General features: G+C 38.6%; 1 protein-coding gene across 13 annotated transcripts in view; it reads right to left on the reverse strand.

Moving 5' to 3' along the window:
- LOC134818826 (fibrous sheath CABYR-binding protein-like) overlaps positions 1–22842 on the reverse strand; it is a 45952-nt gene extending 23110 nt beyond the window's left edge. For 2 of the 13 annotated variants that reach the window (XM_063828496.1, XM_063828495.1), the window contains exons 1-11: positions 22782–22842; positions 22526–22622; positions 22128–22191; positions 21828–21921; positions 21484–21573; positions 18957–19097; positions 15384–15460; positions 14641–14782; positions 13683–13780; positions 10317–10410; positions 7589–7649 (exon numbers count right to left, since the gene is read on the reverse strand). In XM_063828496.1, the coding sequence (XP_063684566.1) occupies positions 7589–7649; positions 10317–10410; positions 13683–13780; positions 14641–14782; positions 15384–15460; positions 18957–19097; positions 21484–21573; positions 21828–21921; positions 22128–22191; positions 22526–22622; positions 22782–22823 (1000 nt within the window). In that variant the 5' untranslated portion in view covers positions 22824–22842. Of the gene's footprint in view, positions 1–7588; positions 7650–10316; positions 10411–13682; positions 13781–14640; positions 14783–15383; positions 15461–18956; positions 19098–19640; positions 19665–21483; positions 21574–21827; positions 21922–22127; positions 22192–22525; positions 22653–22781 lie in introns of all 13 variants that reach the window. The other 11 variants (XM_063828503.1, XM_063828501.1, XM_063828493.1 and 8 more) reach the window with 6 other exon arrangements.
- Between the last annotated feature and the right edge of the window lie 2566 nt (positions 22843–25408).

Genomic DNA, 25408 nt, shown 5'->3' on the forward strand with positions numbered 1-25408 from the left:
ACAATTCGTCAAAAAAACACCTATAATAAGCTTATTATAAAGTAGTGAGACTACAAGACTACAACTAGTAATTTCACACTACTAAAGTAGAGAGACTACAAGACTATAATAACTAACACCATCACATGGTTGAGGTCTGACTCATGACACACTGGCACAGTAACATGTGACAATATAATATCTTGTATTACTCACAGTATTACTATTACTCACTGTATAACAATGTGTTACTAATCTTGTGAGGATGACGGGCGGGGTGTCCATCAGCACATTAATTAGCTGTAACAGTAGAATACAAGCAATCATTTAGAGGTCTAACAGTCAAAACTATATTTCCATCAACTGCAGCCCATTAGTTTCTAGTATTTTAGTTTATATTATCTCTTAAGTCATAACATAATCAAACTTCGAGTCGGGCGGTTCAAATGAGATCATATCTCCTGAGGACCCACATCCAGAAAGTTTTATATTTCCTCCCAGATGCGTTTTTTTCTAAATTCTGTGGCCCGCTTGCTTCGCTCGCAAGTTTGCCTTTCTTTCTGTGGCCCGCTCATTTTTTACATTTTAACACTGGACCAATTCACGAGCAGGGACGTAGTCAGGTTTTTTCTTTGGGGGGGCTGTTGGCGAGCGAAGCGAGCCTACTCGTCCAATCCAGCTGCAGCAGGGGTCTGGGGGCGCAGCCCCCAGCGCGGTCCAGGGGCGGAGGCTAGGGGGGCGCAGCCCCCGGAAATTTTTTGCGAAATAGGGTGTTTAAGACGACATTTGGCATTAAAGAAATTTGTAGGACAGCAATAAACTGGGATTGAAAAGAATCAAGTACTCACGTAAATTTGGTAACTCCACAACAGCAATCTGCATTCTCCAATCAGAATATTTCACTGTGTTCCAAAACTGACAGGATGTTCCTCTTTGATTTTTATACAATCGATAATTTCCTCAATTAATTTGTCTTTATTCCAACAAAATATTTTGAAATTTAGGAGTAACTTCTCAAAAATTTCCTCTTTTTCTCAAAAATTTCCTCTATTTCCTCCTTTCCTCTTATTTCCTCCCAGGCTGCCTGGCAAGATGGCGTGTTTCTGGATGTGGGCCTGAGGAATGAACGAAATAATTACAAGTTAGTTGGGAGTGTAGAGGTGCAGAGTGCATCTCAGTGTAGAGGTGGTGAGAATAGTACGACTGATGAAGTGTCACTACAGCTGCTGCCTTAGCCCTGGTGGTGCGAATAGTATGACTGATAAAGTATCACTACGGCTGCTGCCCCAGCTCTGGTGTTAGAACCACAGTGTGAAAAGGGAGATGTTAACCAGCATTACTCTCCAGGGAATACTGCACAGATACTCTACTGATCTTCACATGGCTTCACTCTAATTAGCACTAATAATACACATGATTACTCTACTGATTATTTACCTGTCATGTGATTATCAGTGGGGGGGGGGGGGGGGGGGCTTATCAGTGCAGCTATAAGTGAGTGTCTTTATATTTTTACTGAACTTTTTTACTTAAATATTTCTGAGTTTGAAATAGAACAGTTTGTTATTCTGAGTGTCATAAACAAATTTTAAACGGTAATACAACTTTTGTATTTACCGAGTATTTACCGAGTATTTACCGAGTATTTACCGAGTATTTACCGAGTATTTTTACATTAACTGAATAATGATATATTAATGCTTTTCATACAAAGTTACATCAAAGTCTTCATGTTATCTATCCTGGGTTTGGACAGGATATCACCCGCTTAAAATGTTTCCATTGCGTTACAAAATACTCAATAAATGTAATAGATTTGTAGTGTTGTAATTAGTTTATACTATCTATACTAATGATCTATCGGACCACGAATAAATTGTTGCCACTAGATTGTCGGCATCACATGTTTCCTGGCGTTTTCTACACACAAATACACACAACCTGCAGCAGACATTACTGATTGTGCAATCAGTTGATAATGATACTATCAGATTGCGTTGTGATACTAACAATTACTGAATATTACTCATTATTAACAACTATTTTTACAAACCACTGTTATAGTAACATTATATCAACTACACGTGCAAATCCCCACTCACTATCCTCTGTAAAACACAAGGTACTACACGTGCAAATCCCCACTCACTATCCTCTGTACAACACAAGGTACTACACATGCAAACCCCACTCACTATCCTCTGTACAACACAAGGTACTACACGTGCAAATCCCCACTCACTATTCTCTGTAATAAAAACACAAGGTATATTTTGTAGTTTCCTGTAACGCTTGCGGAGGTATATTTTTTAGTTTCCTATCACAGTTTAGCTCAGTAAAATTGTACCCTTCAATTTTACCGTTTAACCGTTCAAACTAAAAACCGCTAAAAGACCGTATGGTAGATTGAGCTCCTTAAAGCCTGTATTTATTACATTTGTCTGTTATTTGCTGTATATTTTAAATACCCATTTTGCTCTGTAGGTATTATATCTTGTAAATGATTTAGCGTAATTATTGCATATTAAAAACAACAGTTTAATATCAACAGAGTGGGTGGGGTGAGCTGTAGAGTGGGTGTGGTAAATTATGGTTCAGGAATAGGGCCTCGTTTAAAGTTAAATTAACTGAGATATTACCATTTATGGTAGTGGAGCCATGTGTTATAGAACTGAAGATTAAATAGTCTCTGACACGTGATCTACCGCGTGCTCATCATCTTCTTATCTTGTAATACAAGTTAGTAAGATAGGTAGAACCTTATAGTAGAACCTTATATTAGAACCTTATAGTAGAACCTTATATATCAGATAAGTCCCGGTAGTCCCTGGACTACAGCTAGACTACAGGGGGGGGTGTCATGTCCGTCTATGTCCGCCTATGTCCTGTCCTTTTTGGATTCTATGAGACAACGGACGTGTTTTTTGGGACATTGGCGGACACGGACGGACATTGGCGGACTCGGACGGACATTGGCGGACTCGGACGGACATTGGCGGACCCGGACGGACATTGGCGGACTTGGATGGACATTGGTGGACATTAGCGGACATTGGTGGACATTAGCGGACAAACATTTTGAGGACTGAAGAGTACTGAAGAGTACTGAGGAGGATGGCTGAGAAGGATGGCTGAGGAGGATGGCTGAGGAAGATGACTGAGGAGGATGACTGAGGAGGATGACTGAGAGGGAGTAGAAGGATCAGGAAGACCCAGGAGGAGGAGGAGGAGGAGGACCCAGAAGGAGGACCTAGGAGGAGGAGGAGGAGGAGAACTGAGGAGGATGACTGAGGAGGAGGAGGACTGAGGAGGAGGACTGAGGAGGACTGAGAAGGAGGAGGACTGAGGAGGATGGCTGAGGAGGATGGCTGAGGAGGATGGCTGAGGAGGATGACTGAGAGGGAGGAGGAGGAAGAGGACTGAGGAGGAGGAGGAGAAGGACTGAGGAGGAGAAGGAGGACCCGGGAGGAGGAGGACCCAGGAGGAGGACCCAGGAAAAGGCCCCAGGAGGAGGAGGAGGAATGGGGAGGAGGAGAACTGTTGAGGACTGATGAGGAGGACTGAGGACGAGGAGGAAGAGTAGGAGGAGGACTGAGGAGGGGAGGAGGAAGAGGACTGGGGAGGATCAGGAAGACCCAGGAGGACCCAGGAGGAGGAGGAGGAGGAGGTCCCAGGAGGAGGAGGACTGAGGAGGACTGAGGAGGAGGACTGACGATGACTGAGAAGGAGGAGGACAGAGGAGTACTGAGGAGGATGGCTGAGGAGGATGGCTGGGGAGGATGGCTGAGGAGGATGACTGAGGAGGATGACTGAGAGGGAGGAGGAGGAGGACTCAGGAGGAGGACTCAGAAGGAAGAGGAGGAGGATTCAGGAGGAGGACTCAGGAAGAGGACTTAGGAGAAATGAGAAGGAGGACTGAGGCCAGGAGAACTGAGGAGGAGGAGGAGGAGGAGGACTGAATAGGAGGAGGAGAAGGAGGGGGACTGGGAGAGGACTGGGGAGGATCAGGAAGACCCAGGAGGACCGAGGAGGAGGTCCCAGGAGGAGGAGGACTGAGGAGGACTGAGGAGGACTGACGATGACTGAGAAGGAGGAGGACAGAGGAGTACTGAGGAGGATGGCTGAGGAGGATGGCTGGGGAGGATGGCTGAGGAGGATGACTGAGGAGGATGACTGAGAGGGAGGAGGAGGAGGACTCAGGAGGAGGACTCAGAAGGAAGAGGAGGAGGACTCAGGAGGAGGACTCAGGAGGAGGACTTAGGAGAAATGAGAAGGAGGACTGAGGAGAACTGAGGAGGAGGAGGAGGAGGAGGAGGACTGAATAGGAGGAGGAGAAGGAGGGGGACTGGGAGAGGACTGGGGAGGAGGAGGACTGATGAGAAGGATGAGGAGGAGGACCCAGGAGGAGGAGGACTGAGGACCGAGGAGGATGAAGAGGAGGAGGAGGACCCAGGAGGAGGAGGACTGAGGAGGAGGACTGAGGAGGACTGAGGAGGATGGCTGAGGAGGATGACTGAGAGGGAAGAGGAGGAGGAGGAGGAGGAGGAGGACTGAGAAGGAGGAGGAGGAGGACTGAATAGGAGGAGGAGGAGGGGGACTGGGGGAGGACTGAGGAGGAGGATGGAGGACTGAGGAGGAGGATGAGGAGGAGGACTGAGGACTGAGGAGGAATAGGAGGAGGATGAAGAGGAGGAGAAGGACCCAGGAGGAGGACTCAGGAGGAGGACTCAGGAGGAGGAGGACTGGGGAGGAGGAGGACTGTTGAGGACTGATGAGGAGGACTGAGGACGAGGAGGAGGAGTAGGAGGAGGACTGAGGAGGGGACGAGGAAGAGGACTGAGGAAGATCAGGAAGACCCAGGGGGAGGAGGAGGAAGAGTAGGAGGAGGAAGCATCTAAATGTTATTTCCATTTTTGTCCGTTTTTGTCCATTTTTGTCCGTTTTTGTCCGCTCTATTTTTTGTCCGTTTTGAAAATATAGGGTACCGAACGGACAAAAAACATGATCCCCTATAACAGCAAAAATTGAACATTTTATTTAGCAATTTAGGTGTCCATTAATGTCCGCCTATGTCCGCCTATGTCCGCCTATGTCCGTCTATGTCCGCCTATGTCCTGTCCTTATTGGATACTATGAGACAAGCGGACATAGACGGACGTGACACCCCCCCCACTACAGCTAGAGCTAATGGAGAGACATTTGAAAGGAGCTCGACTTCCTTGTTTGTTGTTTTGCGAAGTTGATACTCATGATAATCTTATCTATATTCTGTGTGGTGGATATTAATTACTTTGGCATGGGGCCAAAAAGAAACTTTATAATCTAACTTGCTCCGCGTCGGTTCTAGTACTGCCAGTGTATTTTGGAGACCCTTCTTTTGTGAGAGACCAATTTGCAGTGTTATTTTCATGAGAGTATGCAGGAGGTCCCTAAATGATGTAAGATTTGTGAGGTTCACGTGATATAGCAAGGTCACGTGGTAAAGCAAGTTTACGTGGTACAGCAAGTCAAATAGTCTGGCGTGTAGGGGTAGGTACTGATAAACAGTATTTATAAACTCTCATTATTACACATATTATCTGATATTCACATTGTAAAGTACCCCTTTACTAGATTAGCTTGGTGGGTTGCTAAACCTAAAGGTACTAGTAGTACTAGTTGTAGTATAAGTACTAGCAGTAGAATATCATTTTCTAAAAGTCTTACTTTAGAATCGAACAGTTCCTCAGAAAGGTGAACTTTAGGACCGTAGAAGCTGCTTAGAATAAAGGTACAAGTTTATACATTGTAAACTGTAAAGTATACGGTGCAAAGTTTTGTAAATTCTAGCAAATGCTGGTTGTAATTGGAGAAAACGAAAGTTGAGTAGTAGCTAAAAGGAAGTAGAAAGAATAAATGATGCACCCTGTAACCCTGTAAGAAGCTAACCCTGTAAGCTAACCCTGTAAGAAGCCTGTAACCCTGTAAGAAGCTTGTAGAACAACACTTAACACACTTAATATTACTATCATGATTGTATTATAGACTGAAAAGCTCTCAGATCAATTTTGGGCGTTTTTAACCACTTGTTGTAATGTTTTTAATTATTTAATATCTTAACTTAACTAAATTTTTATTCAGATCGAATTAACAAATAATATTTGATAATTTATTTGATAGTTTAGTCTGATATTGATATTGACTATATTGATATTGTTATTATTGAATGAAGTTAACTCCAGACGTACATAATATTACTTCTTTTAACAAAGGGACTTGGAGTATAAACGACCAAGTTAGCATACATTTTCAACCAACCAAGAATTCTGGAGGCAAAGGTGGGTGCGTAAACTTTATGGTCTGTACTCTCCGATCCTGTATCACCCAGGATTCTTTTCGACGTTTTTGGTAAAAGGTATATACCTTCTAGTCAATCTCTTGCTACTCCAAGTCCCCCAAGATTTCTAAACTAAAGTTCGTCCTAGTTATATTATATTATATAAAATATATTTTTTGTTTGCTGTAACTGATACTAAATAAAATTGTTGTTTTCCTGAAATTGTTGTTTTCCTGAACTAGAACACTGTACAGAAGACTCTAGAGAGAATAAGTACTTAACTTGTGGATAATATCAAAGAGCGCTGATGTACTAAGATATTAAGACTATATTAGCGGATAAAATTAAGTATTAACATAAAGGACTGTATCTAAGGGTATCTGACAGCCTTTAACAAAAGTTACATAATCTAACGAAGCTGTAACCTGTGTCCTGCAGTAATCTACCTGCGTAATCTACCTGCAGTAATCTACCTGCAGTAATCTACCTGCAGTAATCTACCTGCAGTAATCTACCTGCAGTAATCTACCTGCGTCCTGTAGTAATCTACCTGTTACTCTGTTATTATAAAGGGTTCTCATTATAGCATGGTCAGCATTCCCTGTCATTAATCTAAGGTGGCCCAACTAAAATTGATACGTTCTATTGTGAATATGCATGTTATGCACCATATTCAGTGTTATGATTTGACATGACCAGTAGTATTGGTTGAATCTTTTAAGACAGTTGTATCTAACAGCGCATTTGCCATAGTGTTAGTTGCCGAGCAATGATGCGTCTTCAACCTATCAATAACCATCTTCCGAGACAAACAAAAAGATTACTGTAACCTGGCACTCTGAAAGTGAACAATATGGCACACTTTTGTAATGCGGTATAATGTGCGAAGAAATTGAAAAGGAGATATGGCCATTACGCTAGCAGTGCAGGCAGATCGCATACCAAAGAAGTTAGTGTTGTGTGATGTGTCTGTGGCAATACCTCCACTGTCGTCTTTAAACAATAAGCCCTGCACTAGCTTCATGCTAATTACATAATTACATACTGAATGAACAGCAAGATAATATCTTGAAGTCAGTAATACCATCATTACTGCTTTACTGACTTATCCATATTTTCATACTCTACGTCATCACAAAATATTGCTCATCACAAAATATCTAGAAGTTACAGACGAAGATATGTAACTAAAGCCAGCATTAACGATACAAACTCACTAAAGATAACTTCTACACGATAACACTAATTTTACTTTAAGATCTGAAAATATCTAAGATTTAATAGTTCTCTTACCTTTTTCTGCCTGCTCTTTTTTGACTAAATCTTCCTGCTTGGCCTTCTCTTCGCCGACTCTCTGAAACACAGTAAATTGTAAACTTTATTTAGGAGAACAATACTCGTCAAGTAATACTCCTGTTAAAGTTAAAACACGTTGCAATACTTGTTAAACCACATGCTAATGCACATTCCAGCACTGGTAGCACATATTTCATACATATGCACATATTTCTGATACCCTAAAAGCGCCCTAAAACCTCACTAAACCCAAGAGAAATGCCTTAAACCCTCAAGAAACACTTGTCAAGTTCTGCCTGTTCACATCAGGTTGAACGGAAACCGTGCAAATGTTACAGAGAGAGAGATTCCTCGGTGAGGACGTGTCATGCAGTACGACAAGCTTGTATTGCATGCGGAGTATTACATGTGGCGACTAAATGTCACTCACTTGCCCGCCAATATCGATCAGCGATAAGATTCGAATTATTGAGTGTAGGCTTGCCAATAGTCGCTATATAAAACTAATGCACACTGGGACGTTTATTAGTTATTACTAGCGGGCCGAGGTACAATATATTCTAGCAGGCTAGATGGTATGTCATTCTAATGTAGATGTCCCACTAGCTACCAACTATTGTATTGCGGAGTATGGTCCCCATAAAATTAAAATAGTTATTGTCTAATTCGTGATAATAACGCTTTTGAATATTACCATAGACGTGCATATTACTGTTAATACCGTACATTTCCCGCTTAAAATGCCGCTTCTGCCGCGCCGGGGGTTCTACACTTGACTAGCTATCGTATTACGTAGTTGTCAAACTGTAATAGTTTATGTAGGGTGGATTAAGGTTAGTTAGGAAGTGTCAGTAATGATAAGACAGGCCGTTTAGAGACCTCACATTCCTTCAACACTGTGCAAGTACTGACCTCACAGTGGACAACTCAGGGTAGAGTACAGGCAGAGGTACTGACCTGAGACCTCATAGTGGACAACTCAGGGTAGAGTACAGGTAGAGGTACTGACCTCATAGTGGACAACTCAGGGTAGAGTACAGGTAGAGGTACTGACCTCATAGTGGACAACTCAGGGTAGAGTACAGGTAGAGGTACTGACCTCACAGTGGACAACTCAGGGTAGAGTACAGGTAGAGGTACTGACCTCATAGTGGACAACTCAGGGTAGAGTACAGGTAGAGGTACTACTGAACTCATAGTGGACAACTCAGGGTAGAGTACAGGTAGAGGTACTACTGACCTCATAGTGGACAACTCAGGGTAGAGTACAGGTAGAGGTACTACTGACCTCATAGTGGACAACTCAGGGTAGAGTACAGGTAGAGGTACTGACCTCACAGTGGACAACTCAGGGTAGAGTACAGGTAGAGGTACTGACCTCATAGTGGACAACTCAGGGTAGAGTACAGGTAGAGGTACTACTGACCTCATAGTGGACAACTCAGGGTAGAGTACAGGTAGAGGTACTGACCTCATAGTGGACAACTCAGGGTAGAGTACAGGTAGAGGTAGTGGACAACTTTCAGCTGTGTTTTGGCGGGAAATTTCCGACTATGATTTCATGGGAGCACTGAGTGATCATTAATCGGAGTTACAGTCCGAGATATTATGTTTCTGTAACAGAACTGAGCTGATTTTGTCGCTAATTAATGAAAGAAAGTTGTTTATAAAAATTACACATTCAGTATCCTGATCTTTATACTCCTCTCCATATATAAACACACCCTCTGCATCTTGATAAAATACTAGTTGTATTAATGATGAAGTAGATCTCTGTGTCTACATCATAAGTTGTATCTTAATTCATATACCAGGTAACCATGGCTAGGTGCTTGGGTATACACTATACACTATAGACTATAGTGTATACGTTAGCAGAGATACACTATAGATACACTATAGATACACATAGATTCACTATACAGGTATAGTTGGTATAGTTGGTATAGTTGGTATCGTGTCCAGATATTGGTTATTACCTTAACCCTAGCTTGGTTCTCGTACGATACCTACTATTTATAATAATAAACAATGTAAAACTTTACCTACAATCAAATTTTAACAGCCCTAACATATTATAATACAATATATTAACCCACTTAGAAAATGCCAATCTGACAGAGTTATATTAGTAATGTTAAAAACTTAAAATATCCTAAAAGCCTTGGAATATGGGATTCCTCACAAGAACGCAGGCACAGTTTGGCTTCCAAAATGTTTGAATAATAAGCTGAGATAATATTAAGCGGTCTTGTATGATGTTTTGTAGGGAATATTAACTTATTCTTAGGCAAATTATACGTTTGTACGCACCAATAATATTCAGAAAAGAGCGAAATTACGTAAGACCCTTGTTATAAATCAGACTGATAATTAATTTATATATATAAATATAAATATAGATTATAGATGTATTCGATGCCTAAGAGAATAACTCTAACAGATAGCGGAACAATTTTCGTTCAATTTCCACGAACTTTGCTGCTACGCAATTCCTACCATACAACATTTTCAATTTCCTTTGGACTCTCAATCCACGAATTCCGTACGTTTTCTGTAATCCCCAACAAGCACCTTATTACGGGTTTTATAGTACACATCCTGACTCAGGATTGCTGAAGTGAACTCACCTTCAAGTTCTGCTCGCGCTCTTTACTAGCAGTATAATAATGGGACACGTGACAGTGTTATGATGTCACGTGACAGTGTCCTGAGATCAACTAACCTTCAAGTTCTGCTCCAGTTCTTTACTAGCAGTATCCAGGTTCGTTCTTTCTTCATCCAGCTTCTTCATGGCTTCCATTGCATCCAATAACTCTCTGAAGGGGATCATTGTTATTATTTAAATATTCTAAGTATTTAAAGATAATGGAGATAACCTTCACGAAGATATTTTAAGTGTTGAAAAATTGAGATAAAATTCCAGGCAGGTCGGCACATGGAATGTATTAAACCCCTAATATGTAGTTGTATGGGTTGCGGGGTGGATTACACGGCTATTATATCCAAATTAGCAACTGGGAAAGCTTTCTGTGTCTAGTCAGATCCCATTTGCAAGTTAATCTCAGTCAGGATAACGTAATATCAGAACTGTACCGGGACAAGTTCGTGGCTCAGAAAGGTATGTTGAGGTCAAAAGACATGCACTTGTATGTATAAACAGGGAACTCCAACTACTCAACCGATTTACACACATTCTACATACACAAGACTTCCTACAATAGGTATTTCTACACGACTAGTACTTTTCACTGAATACCTTGTTGACTGTTAGGACGTCGTGTTGCGACATTTTAAAAGTACTCCGCTGTCATTCCAGCAAATAGTTTGTTGGAATGCAGCGGGGGATGTTCAATCTTTGTATTATGTGATAAAATACCTCACTGGCTTGTTCTCTCCGGGTGAAAAGACACGAACCAATGAGTATTTGTTAGTATTTCTGTGGAATTGAAACCATTCTGGGATATCAGAACACTGTTTTCTACTGATTCATCTTCTGGCTTTATGTTACAGGGTTTCAATTGTTTCGCAGAATGTAAGATTATATTATATAGATGTATTGATTAACTAATGGAGAATCTCTATTTGGTACCAAAGTGAGGAATACCACGTTGGTTACTATCGGAATCTAATATTACTTACAAAATACTCTAATATCCCAGATTTGAAGGCAGATCAGAGAAATTTGAAACTACAAGGTGTCACACGATTAAAGGATGTAACTTTCCAGAATACCTTAAATGTGATAAACGTTAACATAAATAAGACATAGTACCATTTCTGACCAGCAAGATATTACCATTGAATTTGAATCTGAACTTCTTATTTAGCAGTTGGTGTACACCCATATCCAGTAAGACGGCAGTTTGGCAAATAATCTACAGGGAATTTTGGATTTCCGAGTAAGTCTGGTGCAAAAGAGGATATTTTTAGAAGACCTTCGACCTTCTTAAAAAGTTTTAAGGATATAAGATGTTTAGGTTGGAAAAAAATGTTTAGGGGGGGGGGGGGGGGGGGGGGGGGGGGGGGACATTGAACTATGAGGAAATTTACAACTTTTTGGATTTAGGGATTTATCCAGTTATACTCTCACAAGTATTTTAGTTGGCAGGTGTTTATTAATTGTAGCAACACAATACTGTTAGTTATTGTTTACATTGAAATATGTTAATTATAGAGGGTTACCATGGTGACAGAGTGTGTGCGTTATAAGATCTGGTAAACACTCTGGTAAACACACCTCTTACTGTATTAAACATTTACTTTAAAGCTATTATTGTGTCAACTTTACACCGGTGCAAAAGTCGTAATTATGAAGTATTGGTTCGTTGTTTCGAGTTTTGGGTTCGACTGACTTGTTATGGTCACCTACTTGATTTACCAGAATCTTAAGTGACTACTAATTTGATTAACCCTGCAAGTAAAACTGAAAATCCAGAATCGCCATGGTGTCTAATCAAATGCGGTTTACTAGATTCGGTAATTAGTATCTCTTATCGCAGTTGGAAATGAATGATATTGATGAAATTATTTAGCCCTATTTAACAGGAGTTTCGACCTCCCTGCTCAGCAGGTATTCAGATCACATGTCCAGTATTCACATCCCATGCCTCACAGGAACGATCAATATTAGATTAATACTCGGTGTAACAGAGATTACAGGGATTTTGTTTCACGACAAATTGCACCTTACACATGGCCGACTTTTCCAGAAGCTTTACTAATAATGCAATAGGATTTGTTTCCGCAAGGTACTTGGGAATTTTAAAGTTTCAGCTCCATCAACTTTTCAACACCATTAAATACTAGTAATATTTGTAGTAACGAAGAGGGGGAAGTGCTCAAATTCTTCAAAATAATATTGGAGGAATACTAACAATATTAATGTGAGTCATCAGTATAAAAAGATTTTGACGCGCAGTTAAGTATTGTGCCTTGTTCAAACTTTATTAGGAATATTTGTATCGAAATTCCAGAAAATTACGGTATGTCATGATTTAATTGGTCGGGAAAAGTGAAGATTATGGAATCTGTCACGTGACTTGTAGCGCATTCATAACAAATTCCCATTCAGCTAAACATGTAGATTTACGTACTTGGCATTATAGCCGCCCTGAATTGAATAATTAACTCTGCAGCAGAATATGTAGAAGCAGGTACATTAATTAAGTCATTACATTGTTTTATTAATCAATTAGCTGCTAATCATGAAATAATAATAAGTAGCTGAATATCCAGCTTAATTACAACATTGTTTACATTGTGTAATTACTATTTACTATTTGTAATTACTAATTACTATTTGATAGAACCCGGTCTATATTATGACGTCACACAATAATAATATCATTGTTATTGAACGTTCTATAATATCGTCTTGATACCCAACATTTAATCTTAATAAGTCAACTTAAGGCCAACATTCTGCTGAATATCATGACACTCTGACAGCTCGCATAAAGCAATCTATAATAATATCAGGTTTGCTCCTTTATAAAACATGTATTTAATTACGCATTGAAGCACATTAACTGTATGCAAAAACAAATTGACCCCCTACTAAGTCCTAACTTTGAACTAACGGATCAAATATCGCTAGGTCAAATAATGATATTTGTAATATCTTACGAGGATTAAATAATTGGTATTTAGGCCCGGGATGAGGTGAGATATCGAGCATGAAGCTTGTAGGATTGTGCAATGATTGATCTTCCTTCTCTGACGATTGATCTTCCTTCTCTGACGTGTATCAAGTAATCGGCATATTTGAGATTTGGTTATTGCGACTATATATTATAACATGTATAAGATATGGGTAGTGGATATCATTTTAGTAAGCGTTACTATGAGGCGCCACAACATCAACCAGAGTTCAGACAGACGAAATTTATTATTTTATAAAATTGGCGTTGAATTTACGTAAATTATTTACCAGACTTTGATGCTAATACAAGGGTCTTAGCTAAGATTTAAATCCATTTAATGAATCTTTTGAGGAAAATGTCAAATTACTTAACTAATTATCCCAGACAACTAGATACATAATGTGTATTACACATGCCACCCCAACCATGTTTCTAATTCTACTCACTGTGCGGTCATCTCCTTCTCTTCTTTAAACTGATTTGCAACGTTCTCCATTGCCGCCCTCTCCTCCTCTAACTTCTTAGACAACTTCTCCAACTCTTCCTGTAATCAGATAACAAGATAAGGATATAAGAAATAAGAATAAATAGTAAGATAATAGGATGTCAGGTAAAGCAAAAGTCGGAATTCGCGTCAGAAATTATTCGAAACCTTTCGAATTCTGTAGATGATAAAAGGAATGAAATTTAGAAATAAGTATTGTAATTTTTGTAATTGTGTTTATTAATTTAACTTTATGAAACTTTACCCGGTGTTTACAACGAAGATAACGTTAACCAATGTAGTGAAATATTACGAATACGCTAATATTACCTAATCTCAGGGACAACGCATCTTACGTGTACAAGGTTACCGACACAAATAATATTAATATGCCTTTAAAATCATAATTAGTTCTGGAACGTTCCCTCACAAGTGCTGCTCGCATTAATATTTATTAGCTCATTTTCTGGGAAATCTTTATACGATTTTAAAGGAATAAACTCTTTAGATGACACTTGTAACTACTCATTATTTATCCTAAAATAAACTTTATGTAATAATATAATATAATAATTTTAAGTTTATGTATCAGTTTCAGTATTTATCATTTTCATGCTCAGATCTTTATTAAGATGTTCATTTATGTTCTAATATTGATTTGAATAAAGTTATGTAATAATATAATAACTTAAAAGTTATAGATTGTATAATAGATAGTCTGTATTATACTGATCAACCGATCTTCTAGAACTTTCTTAGGGAAAATAAGGGATTATTTGAAAAGAGTAACACCAATATTTTAACTGTAAACACTATACACCTTTGATTAGGTAAGGCAAAAGTTTTAGTAGTATATTATATGTGTTTTTTATTCCAAATTTATGACTTTTATATGTTAAAAGAGACAGTGTCAAACAAACCTTCTTTCCTGTCTCGTGTTTCAGAGCCTCAGCCTCATTATTTAACTTCTCGATATACTCTGTTTTCTCTTTGTTAATTCTGTTCGTGTTCTCTTCTAACTGCTTTATCTGTGCTGCTCCTAGCTGCGCGTTATTCCACGTGCTGTGGGATATCTGTTAGTAGCTGCGCGTTATTACACGTGCAAAGAGATATCTGTTAGTAGCTGTGCGTTATTGCACGTGCAAAGAGATATCTGTTAGTAGCTGCGCGTCATTACACGTGCAAAGAGATATCTGTTAGTAGCTGCGCTTCATAACACGTGCAAAGAGATATCGGTTAGTAGCTGGTTATTATATTTTATGTGCAGCTGGAGTTGAACCAAGTTGCAGAGTCTGGCAGCCTGAAGTCTATACTATGCTGAGCTTTGTAAGTTTGATTATTTTAAACGTGTTGTGATTGGCGCGCTCGGGTCACGTGGTCTAAAGAACGCACAGTGATTGATCGATATTGCATAGTTTAAAAACAAGGCAGAAAGTATTGCAGAATTAGACACGAAGTAACTCAATGTTTTGTAAGGCTTTAACATGCGGGTTGCAAGGAGTACATGGAAAATGCATTTTTGGAAGCCTGCCAACATCAAAAATGTAATTCGTATACCGCGGCCAGATACCATCAAATGCTGCCAGATGCCATCTTCAGACTCCTTCATACGCAAAGCCACGTACAAAACCTAAAATAACTAGTAAAATGTAACATTGCTCACATTTTACTACATTCCTGAAGGATCTTTATCCAGTTGTCTCGCTCGTCTGCACTCCTCGCTGCCATCACCAAGTTACCCTGAATTAAGAGGTTTATTCTTACTAAGTAAACTATTAATTACCATGGTAATTAATTAATTAATTACCATGGTTAATAGCTGGTTACCAACGTGGTTACCTTGGTGATTATCTCAAGAAATACTTTTTCTTGTGGTTAGTAACCACTTCCTTCATGTCGTTTATATAAACGGTAAATTGTGCAGTCAATTTATACTGCTAACTGATTAAATAGAAGTTGTAAAATCAGCACATAACACGAAATCACACAATTGTGTGAACAGGTGTAGGAAGAAATGTGAATCTCAGTACAAGTAGGATAATTTGTTATTTTAGTGCTTCCAATCAAAATGCTTTTTCCACCTGTCCGACAGGTTTTATGAACGAGCACATGTTTCAGAGGGCGGTTTTCAAATATCATATTATATTTCCTTTTAAGGGCTTTTGCGAGGAATAGAATTTGTTGAATGGCTTCTGACTCCCTATAAGTTGTGTAGCTGAGCATGTTGGCGAGCTAATATAATGATCTCATGCACACTTTTCAAACGAATATTCCTAAAAAGTTATCGTTAGCAGAGCAGAGTTATCGATATAATATGAGCCACGCCTAAGCTTACTAACCTAGCGGAGTACTTTGACAGGTAGTCAACACTACCGAGACGTGTTACCATGGTTACCGAGACATGTTACATGGAGATCTTGCTTCCAAATACTACCAGTTACTTTTTAGAAACTGTCCCAGATATTTATTTAGAAACTCGACAAATTATTGTAATATTTAGGATGCCTCCGCCAAATAGCGCGGTGTTCCTTATCCGAGTGGTGTTAGAAATAGTGTGCCAGGTTACATCTCTCTTGTATCTCTTCACTCTGGTATCTGAACAATGTCATTCCAACGGTTTCTCCTTCAATGTACACCGTGTAACAACTCCACATATTTTAAAACCAAGTGAAGAATATATTTTAACTTCTTATCCCCCGCGATGGCTGTTTAACAGGTGACTATTACTACAAGGGACGTTCCCAACAACTTCACACTCGCTGCCAACTATTTTATCCCCAGTGAAATGGTCCTAGGTAACTAACACGACACAGTGCCCGGTATTAGAGCTGCCGCTCTGTTGACAGCTTCCGAACAGCGTTTTAACAATTATTCTGTAATCTGAGAGCCAGATTATTGAACCAGCTTCTTACATTGGCATGTTTTATGAAGGAGCACATGTCTGCGGAGAGAGATCTTGACTCTCCACATTAATTCCTGTTAACAAGATAGAGATATATATCTAGTGTTGTACTAGACGGTGGTGTGTGCTGGTAACTCTACATTCAGTGCTGATCAGCAGCTCCTGACAGTGCTTTAACTCCAGACCAGTTTAAGTTAAAACTCATGTAAATATGTAGCAGGTAGCTGAGCCCCGGAATTTAGCACAATATTTTGCGGACCCGTGTTACAGGCAATGTTCCGTACCTAGGACACATACAATGCGTACTGTTAGTGTACCCGGTATCCAGTATCCTGTTGAGAGAACTGTTCTAACTATAACGGTCACACTCACATAAGAGGACGCTACTTTCTCTAATTTAACACGTGATTGAGACTAAATCTGACGATTCAAACAGACTCTAGAGAATTTATCTGGGCATTTCTCCCCAAAGTTTTAGGCTCCGGATTGTTACACTATAACACTATAAATAAAAGGTAAAGTGTACTGTTTTCTGTGTGAGTGTTCCTTTTGTAGGTCACTCAGCAGTTTATCATCCTGAATTAGAAATAAGGGACCGCCATTAAATGATTAGCTAACACTAGATATATTGCATCCAATTAGTATTAGTTCTATTGTCCCAGGAATATTACTAAACTATTAAAGTATGTTTTACCATAAGTAAAGCTTGCTGAGGATATAATACTATTGCCGTTTAACCGGTCCGGAGTTTTAGTACAATATCTTACCAGTTATATTACATAATGTCTGGTGAATATTATATATCATATATATTATCTACTTAAGTGCTTACAATCAATGCCTTTATAAAGTCTAGAGAAATGATCATTGATGTGCTAAAGATGCTGCCACTGATAAGTCGCTGGGGAATGGGGATACAGAATAAGTTAATTTACAGAATAATTTAATTTACTGAACAAGTTAATTTACTGAATAAGTTAATTTACAGAATATTATAAATATCAAGATAATATGAACTAAAAATTAACCTCGTCACGCCTTGTAGACGTGCAGATATGAGAATATTATATGTGAAATATGTAACAATTAGCAGCGACCCAGCACGTGATCACCATTGACTTGGTTATTACTTACGTTTTGTTACAACTACTAAGTCCTCGTGTGACAGCTGGGCTCTGCAGACTGTGGTCTCTAATTGCCACGTCATGATGACGTCATAGAGTGATGACGTCATAGAATGGTGACGTCATATAATGTCAGACCAGACTATAAGGTTCTTCTTAACATGGGAATGTAGCCCAGGGTGCATTAATTAACACTCTCTCCAGTAATACAGCTACATTCAGCTATACACTGGAGGTACCTTTACGTGCTCTACCAAAGTACCCTGGCAAAGGTACCATGAGGTACTGGTGAGGACAGTACCTAGTGACATTGCAGACATGATCAGGGGGAGAAGCAAAATTGTAAAATTAAAAAAGACATATACAGTAGGGCCAGCTTTCTGCAGCGAAATACACAGTTTCTCTCAGCTGACTTATCACACCCTCACTAAATAAACCTTACTAAGCTACTAAGCTAGCTTATAAAGGTACTAAGCTCACTAAGCTACTAAGCTAGCTTATAAAGGTACTAAGCTCACTAAGCTAGCTTATAAAGGTACTAAGCTTACTAAGCTACTAAACTAGCTTATAAAGGTACTAAGCTCAATAAGCTACTAAGCTAGCTTATAAAGGTACTAAGCTCACTAAGCTAGCTTATAAAGGTACTAAGCTCACTAAGCTAGCTTATAAAGGTACTAAGCTTACTAAGCTACTAAGCTAGCTTATAAAGGTACTAAGCTCACTAAGCTACTAAGCTAGCTTATAAAGGTACTAAGCTCACTAAGCTACTAAGCTAGCTTATAAAGGTACTAAGCTCACTAAGCTACTAAGCTAGCTTATAAAGGTACTAAGCTCACTAAGCTACTAAGCTAGCTTATAAAGGTACTAAGCTTACTAAGCTAGCTGACTTGTGTCACACTAAGGTTCACTCATAATTCTCTTGTATATAAGTAAATCTAATGAATCTTTAATAAATGAGAGGGTAAGATACCCCTGATAAATCACCCAACAGGGATAACGAAGACACAGAACAAGAATATCAGAACTAATCATCAGAGATTCACACATTTTTCACATTTTAATCACACAAAGTAAGATCAGTCTCTCACAATCACACTCTCATTGAGTAAGACTGGTTTTCATGCACACTTTATTCACACACTAAGACAGAGATAGAGCATACATTCAGACATTCGCGCTCAATAAGAGACATTAAACGAGACTGACGTACGTCTTTTCCGGGTTGTTCACTCACGGAGGCGGAGTCACCATCAGCGGCGGGTTTGCGCCGGACCATGCTGGCACGCCGCAGCGCTCCAGCAATGGACATGGAGCTATTGCGAAACATCCGGGTTGGTCCATCTTCAAGATCCTGGGTTATTGAGGGGCTAGTTTCACTTGAAAAGAGGAAAGGAAGGAGGGGAGAAAAAGAAATGGGGGAGATTAGTCTCTTTAAATCCCGGTGAAACTGAGGAGTAGTTTCCCCACACAGTATCAAACAGTTTAACTGTCAAATCTGTTGTGTAACCAATACACCACACATGTTTTTATCATGGCTTTCACTGTTTAAATTGACTCGACTGGTAATCTGACCATTTTGAAAGTATAGTATGTAATACAATATAAGAATTGACTCTAAACTTACATAATTAAAGAAGTAAGTATAAAACTAAAAAGAGCTAGACTGTTCCAAAACACAGAGCTAGAGGGGAGTGTTCCGATAAATAATAATTACAACTCAGCGCGGAACCAACTCAAATCAAAGACAAATTAACACTCGATTAGGAAACACTTGAGAAAATCAACAGCTCTGAATGCAGCTGTGTGCAGGCCTACCATGATGATAGTTGCACATTATAAAGTTATATTAGATGTAAAACAACAAGAACTTGTGTTCCTTGTGCACACTTCTTACCACAGGTCCGTCAGTCTGGGTTACCTAAATCATCAAGTGGTTTAAGGAATGTGTTTCGTTATTAATCTAACTTTAAATTTCCTTTTCTAGTCAAATTTAATTTTCTAGTCATGTATGATTGCTTTTAGTATAATTTGATTTTATCTGACCAGTAAATTAAATCACCTCTTAGAAGCAGTTCACTTATTAACTAAACATTCAAAGTTTAGCTATGTAAGTAAAAGTTGTATCCGCAGGCGAATATTTGACTATTAAACTTAAAACCTAATGTGTCTCAATATCCAACACCCTTACACTCTGTTCAAGAGTATTGGGTGTATCTCAGTAAGTTACTGAGATACACCCTGTTAAAGACTAACAGTGTAATTACCCTCGTCATAATATAATGATATTAGTCGGTTACAAGCTAGCAACTAGTCGGTTAGAAGCTAGTAACTAAACATGATAACTGCTGATACCGTAATGATACCGTAATGATACCGTAACGATACCGTAATGATACCGTGATGATACCGTGACGATACCGTAATGATACCGTAATAAAACTGTCAGATGTGTATATTAACTGTGGTCTGGGCTGGTTCCTAGTCAGGGAGTCTGAATACTTTACTCTGTTCGTTAGGATTTGACGCACTTAAGTCAGGGTTCAGAACTCAGAATTAGTCTTCATAATTAATTGTATTGATGTTACATAAGTTACAGTGTTACTGCATCAAACTCGCATAATATAGAGTTTAAGAGAGCATTACGTTATGGGTCAAAATAGTTTTACACGTAGTTAAGCACGTGGGCCTGTTATCGTAAAAATAGATGATCTGAGGACTGAGTGTAAACAAGTTCAATTGTAAAGCTAATGGGTACAGGACTTCTTTTCTGACCTCTTCAGTAGGCCTCAGCTCAGTTTTTTTCAGGGAATTAAGCTGTATTATGAGTACAACCTTAAATCATGTTTGGGAAATTTGCGAAAGCGATTGCAGATATCCAACTCGATTCATTGAGCTCTTATGCCAACTTTAAGAAATTGCGTAAACTTATATTAACTTAAATAATTTAATAAAGCCTACTTCAGACAGGTTCTGAGCGGATATTTTGATCTGTTCCTGAGAAGCTTCTTTTCTGATAGACATATTAGCAAGCGACACCTTGCGGTCCTTGCCGCGCTTTGAACCTGAAGCTGCCTCTGTAATACTATCTGAACCTTTAGCTTCGTACTGTTAAAGTGCTGTGTCAGTCTGATCCGTCGTGCGGAGGATATTTGTTTAAAATACCTTCATTAATATTGTTACGGCGAGGCTTCTTGGAAATATTTGCTGGAATTCGGTGCAAGTATGTATCCTACACACGCTTGTCAACGAGCAAGGTCGGGTATTTCAACCATCTTAATGATATGAAACTTCAATAGGGTATTGTTGGTATTATATTGCATAGAAGTTGCTGCATTTTTTACAGAAAATAATGCGTATTGCGGGATTCTTCTTCTCAAACGAACAGTTTAACAGTTTTAACAATATCTTAAAGCCATATTGCAGTAAAAATTAGTTTTTATGCATATAAGGCAATAAATTAAGTTCAAAGTAATTAGGATTTGTGGGCGGTATAATTGAGTGATCAGTTTTTGTCCAAATAAGGTGTTTTTTATTAAAAATTGAAGAAGCGATTGAACCAACATCTATAAAAAAAATGTCAATTTACTAAACTTACGTTTATAATGACAAAAAGTAACTCCAAAGTGAAATTACTGCAAATAAAACGAATTGCAGCTTAAAAGAAACGGGTTCCTGAGTATAACAAGAGAAGATACATTAGCGATCAAGAGGAAACATTTAACCAAAGTTAAACTTACTGTTTTGAAACTAGCGTGTGTTATTTTGAAGCCAGGTTTTCCAGTATCATCCCACTTTTCTATGTGGCAATTAGCCAATGGTATTACGCCCTGAACAAGCAATATTAAACAAGAAATTAAATAACAATAGCATAATCTTGTAATCTTTACAAAGCCAACTTATCTAATTTGGGCTTTTTATTGAGAACTGAGATGCAACCTTACGCTTACATGCTATGTAGTCAGGATTTGGACAACTTAACCCGGTTTAAATTATTCTAAAACTACACTGTAAACCAAAGCAAGTAGCAAGCTTTAAAATGAAGAATTTATCAGTGTTGATGGAATATTAAGTGTCAAAATACCTTGGGATGGATGTTGAACATTTTCTTGGACTCGTAATGTTTCTTTTCCGACTTGTCGTAGTACAGGAGGAAACTCTCTTTTACGACACAGAACCTATGTTATTTATTGCATTGATCATTAAAGTTTTGTGTTCAGTCCACCTGTACGTTAAGACGCACATTAGTCAGTGTTCAGAGCTCAGAACTATTCTTCACAGTTAATTGTGCTGATGTTACATTACTTAAAGTAAATTTGCAGCTATTATTTGAACGGTAATGTCATGAATATTGTATTTTGAAAAACATCAGAAAATTACAAACCGTTCAGTCCATCTTGTGAGCATTCCATACGACTTGGTGCCAAATGGAGGCTTCTTGAGCATACCTGTTGATAAATATATGACTATATGCAGAATATTTTCAAGGTTTTGGGTAGATCAATATGGAGCCAGCAATCCAAAAACCATCTGTTTTTTTAGAAAATTAGAGTTTCAGAAATTAGTGTTTCAGAAATTAGAGTTTTAGAATTAGAGTTTTAGAATAAGAGTTTTAGAATTAGAGTTTCAGAAATTAGTGTTTCAGAAATTAGAGTTTTAGAATTGGAGTTTTAGAATTAGAGTTTTGTAATTTATTCTTAGATCATCTCGATAGCCCACAATAAAGTTGCACTCAATAATCATGTGTTGCATAATTACATACTGTTACTAATTCCCACTAACCCGCATACTGCACATTAGCATCGATGTCAACAGCATCGTCACCTCCAAAGACACTTGCTGTCTTTACTGAGCGTTCTTCTGAACTAACACTGTTCTTCTGTATTTTAGGACGTTGAGTTACTGTTACCTATAGATCTAAAGATCAACAGACAAGGCATTTATTTAAAATGGAAGTAAAATTATTTGAAACGATTGTGAGGAAGAGTTACATATAACTATAGTAACATTAGTAATCAGTGTGGTAAAATATACAAACCTTTTCTTTAAGGGATTCGTCAATGTCGTTGGTTAGAGACATTTTGAGCTAGCTACTGAATAAAGCAGGTTAAGAATGAGATAAGATGATAATATAAAGATGATATATTGCAAACAGATTGTGAAAAAGTTACAAAAGTTGGAGATCTGCATACATGCACTGGATCAGTGCATTTACAAGTTATGTGACTTCATTTACGCACCACTTGGAAGTAACCCAAACTAACAATCTGAAGCATATAAATGGTGAGAGCAGCATATATTATACTCAGCTGTAGTAATTAATCAACAGTTGGCAGCAGTTCAAAGTTACAGATAATTCTATGAGTGTCTCTGACCAAAAAAGGTTAATCTGTACCTTTCCTTCCTACTGTGCTAGTGTGCCTGGCTGCCTGCCAATCATTGCAATCAGTAGTCTAAACTTAACCTTTCGCAAGAATACACAGGTGACAAAAAAGCAGGTGAAAAAAACCGTGTAGCAAGCTTTTTAATTTTAAATGTTTATTTTGTAAAATTACACCTAAGTAACTTGAATCTCCTCAGCAAGATTAAATTTATAATCTGTTAAAATTCATACAGAAATAGGCTCTAACTTGGAAGAATTTGTCTCAATAAACCTGGAGTATAGGTTTTTAGGATTGGTTAAACTGTAATAGGTTAAACTGCAATACAGTCCACCTTCTAATATACTGCAATCGATTAACAATTTACAATTTATCAACCAATGCGGACAACAAGCTACACAAATTTATATCACATGGAATTGAATCGAAAACTAACACAAGCATGCAACCCATGGCTAGAGGGGGAAATTATTTTTCCAGTCATCACATGTGAGAGCTGCTGGAGATGAACAAGCAGGAAAAACTGCATCGAAATCTGACCTGGCGTTGCTGAGATATTGCACGCCAAAGTTTGAGGTTCACCAGTAATTACATGTAAAACTTTAACTCAAAAAAGGTAAAGCTCAACTTTTGGAAAAGACTGCCAAACCCAGGCCCTGAAACTTGGCACATGTGGTCCTTGGGCTGTCGTTGAAATCGTTATGTAACAAAATTTTAAATTTTGCCTTCGTTTTTGAAATATGAGGTAAACTTTCTTACAAAATTATCAAATATCACATTTATGATAATTTATTATGGATATGTATAAATGTCTATCCAACCAAGAATTCAGGAGGCAATTTACTTTTGGGCTATATGTTAGACCAGAGGCGGCTCGTGGGAGCTGGCTGGCAGTTTTGTTGGGGGTCCAATCGATGGACTGGGGGGGGGGGGGGGGGGGGGGGAGGGGGGCTTGGGAGCCGGCTCAAGCTGATCCCTCCAAACTACCGATTACATTACACACAGGGCATTGTTATATGTAATGTGTAACCCTTTACAGGCGACAGCAAACAAAAACAAAAACGTATAACATGGTTGAAACAGGACACCACACGTGTACGATCTCAGCCGCGCAGTATCATAGCAGTCAATAGTTCAAACTGCAAAGGGTCCTGGACCCTCAAATCGAGCAAATCATAATAGATTACCTGTAGTGGGATGCGCACGATGTGCTTTGTAACGTTTACAATCAACTATGTGTTAAAACTGCGCGGCTGAGTAGTCCAATGGTAGGGTTGGACTCCCTACAACGCAAAATTTCACGAAGATCATGCGTGCGCTTACATTAAACGTATGATAGTGAATAAAGAGCTTTATATTGCGATTTGTTATTTCCTAACACTATTACTAATTACTATTTCTATTTTAAGCACCAGCCACCAGATAATAATTTTAGGGCGTCCACGGACGCCTGGACGCCCTCAATAGCCGCCTCTGTGTTAGACTGCTTTACGAGCATTTTCTGCTCCAAGAAAACAACAATTTCAAGAAAACAACAATTTTATTTGGTATCAATTAAAGCAGACAAAAAATATATTTTATATATAACTAGCAGGACCTTTATACCAGATATACCTTTTACAAAAATACGTCCAAAAGGATCCAGGGTGATACAGGATCGGAGAGTGTAGACCGTGAAGTTTACTCATCCACCCTTGCCTCCTGATTTCTTGGTTGGATAGAAATTTATGTAAACTGGGTCGTTTATACTCAAAGTCCCTTTATTAAAAGAAGTAGTATTATTTATGTCTGGAGTCAGCTTCATTCAATAATAACAATATCAATATAATCAATATCAATATCAATATCAGACTAACCTATCGAATAAATTAAAACCTTACAAGGGTTTAAAAACGCCCAAAATCGATCTGAGAGTTTTTCAGTCTATAGCACAGTCACGATAGTAATAGTAAGTGTGTGCCGCTGCAATTAGATTACTGCAATTTAAAATTGTTTGGATGTTGGAGTCCAATACAAGTATCTTTAAAGTCAACAGCCTGTGATTGTATTAATAGTGCATTGGTTATCAATTTTATCAAGCTAATGGAAGTTTCTAGGCTATGGCTTGAACTGAAAATTTGTTTATGAACAGTGCTCCAAAGCTTGGCTGGATTAAAACAAAAAGGTATTTGATTTATTTAGAAGAATAACCGTTAGACTCGTTGTACGGTTTGAAATTTTGATGAGAATACTCAACATCAAGATATAGTAGGTATAGTAAGTATAGACTGGTGCTTCGAAACAG

This window comes from Bolinopsis microptera, chromosome 7 (assembly GCF_026151205.1).
Source record: "Bolinopsis microptera isolate Bmic1 chromosome 7, MBARI_Bmic_1.0, whole genome shotgun sequence".
Lineage (NCBI taxonomy): Eukaryota > Metazoa > Ctenophora > Tentaculata > Lobata > Bolinopsidae > Bolinopsis > Bolinopsis microptera.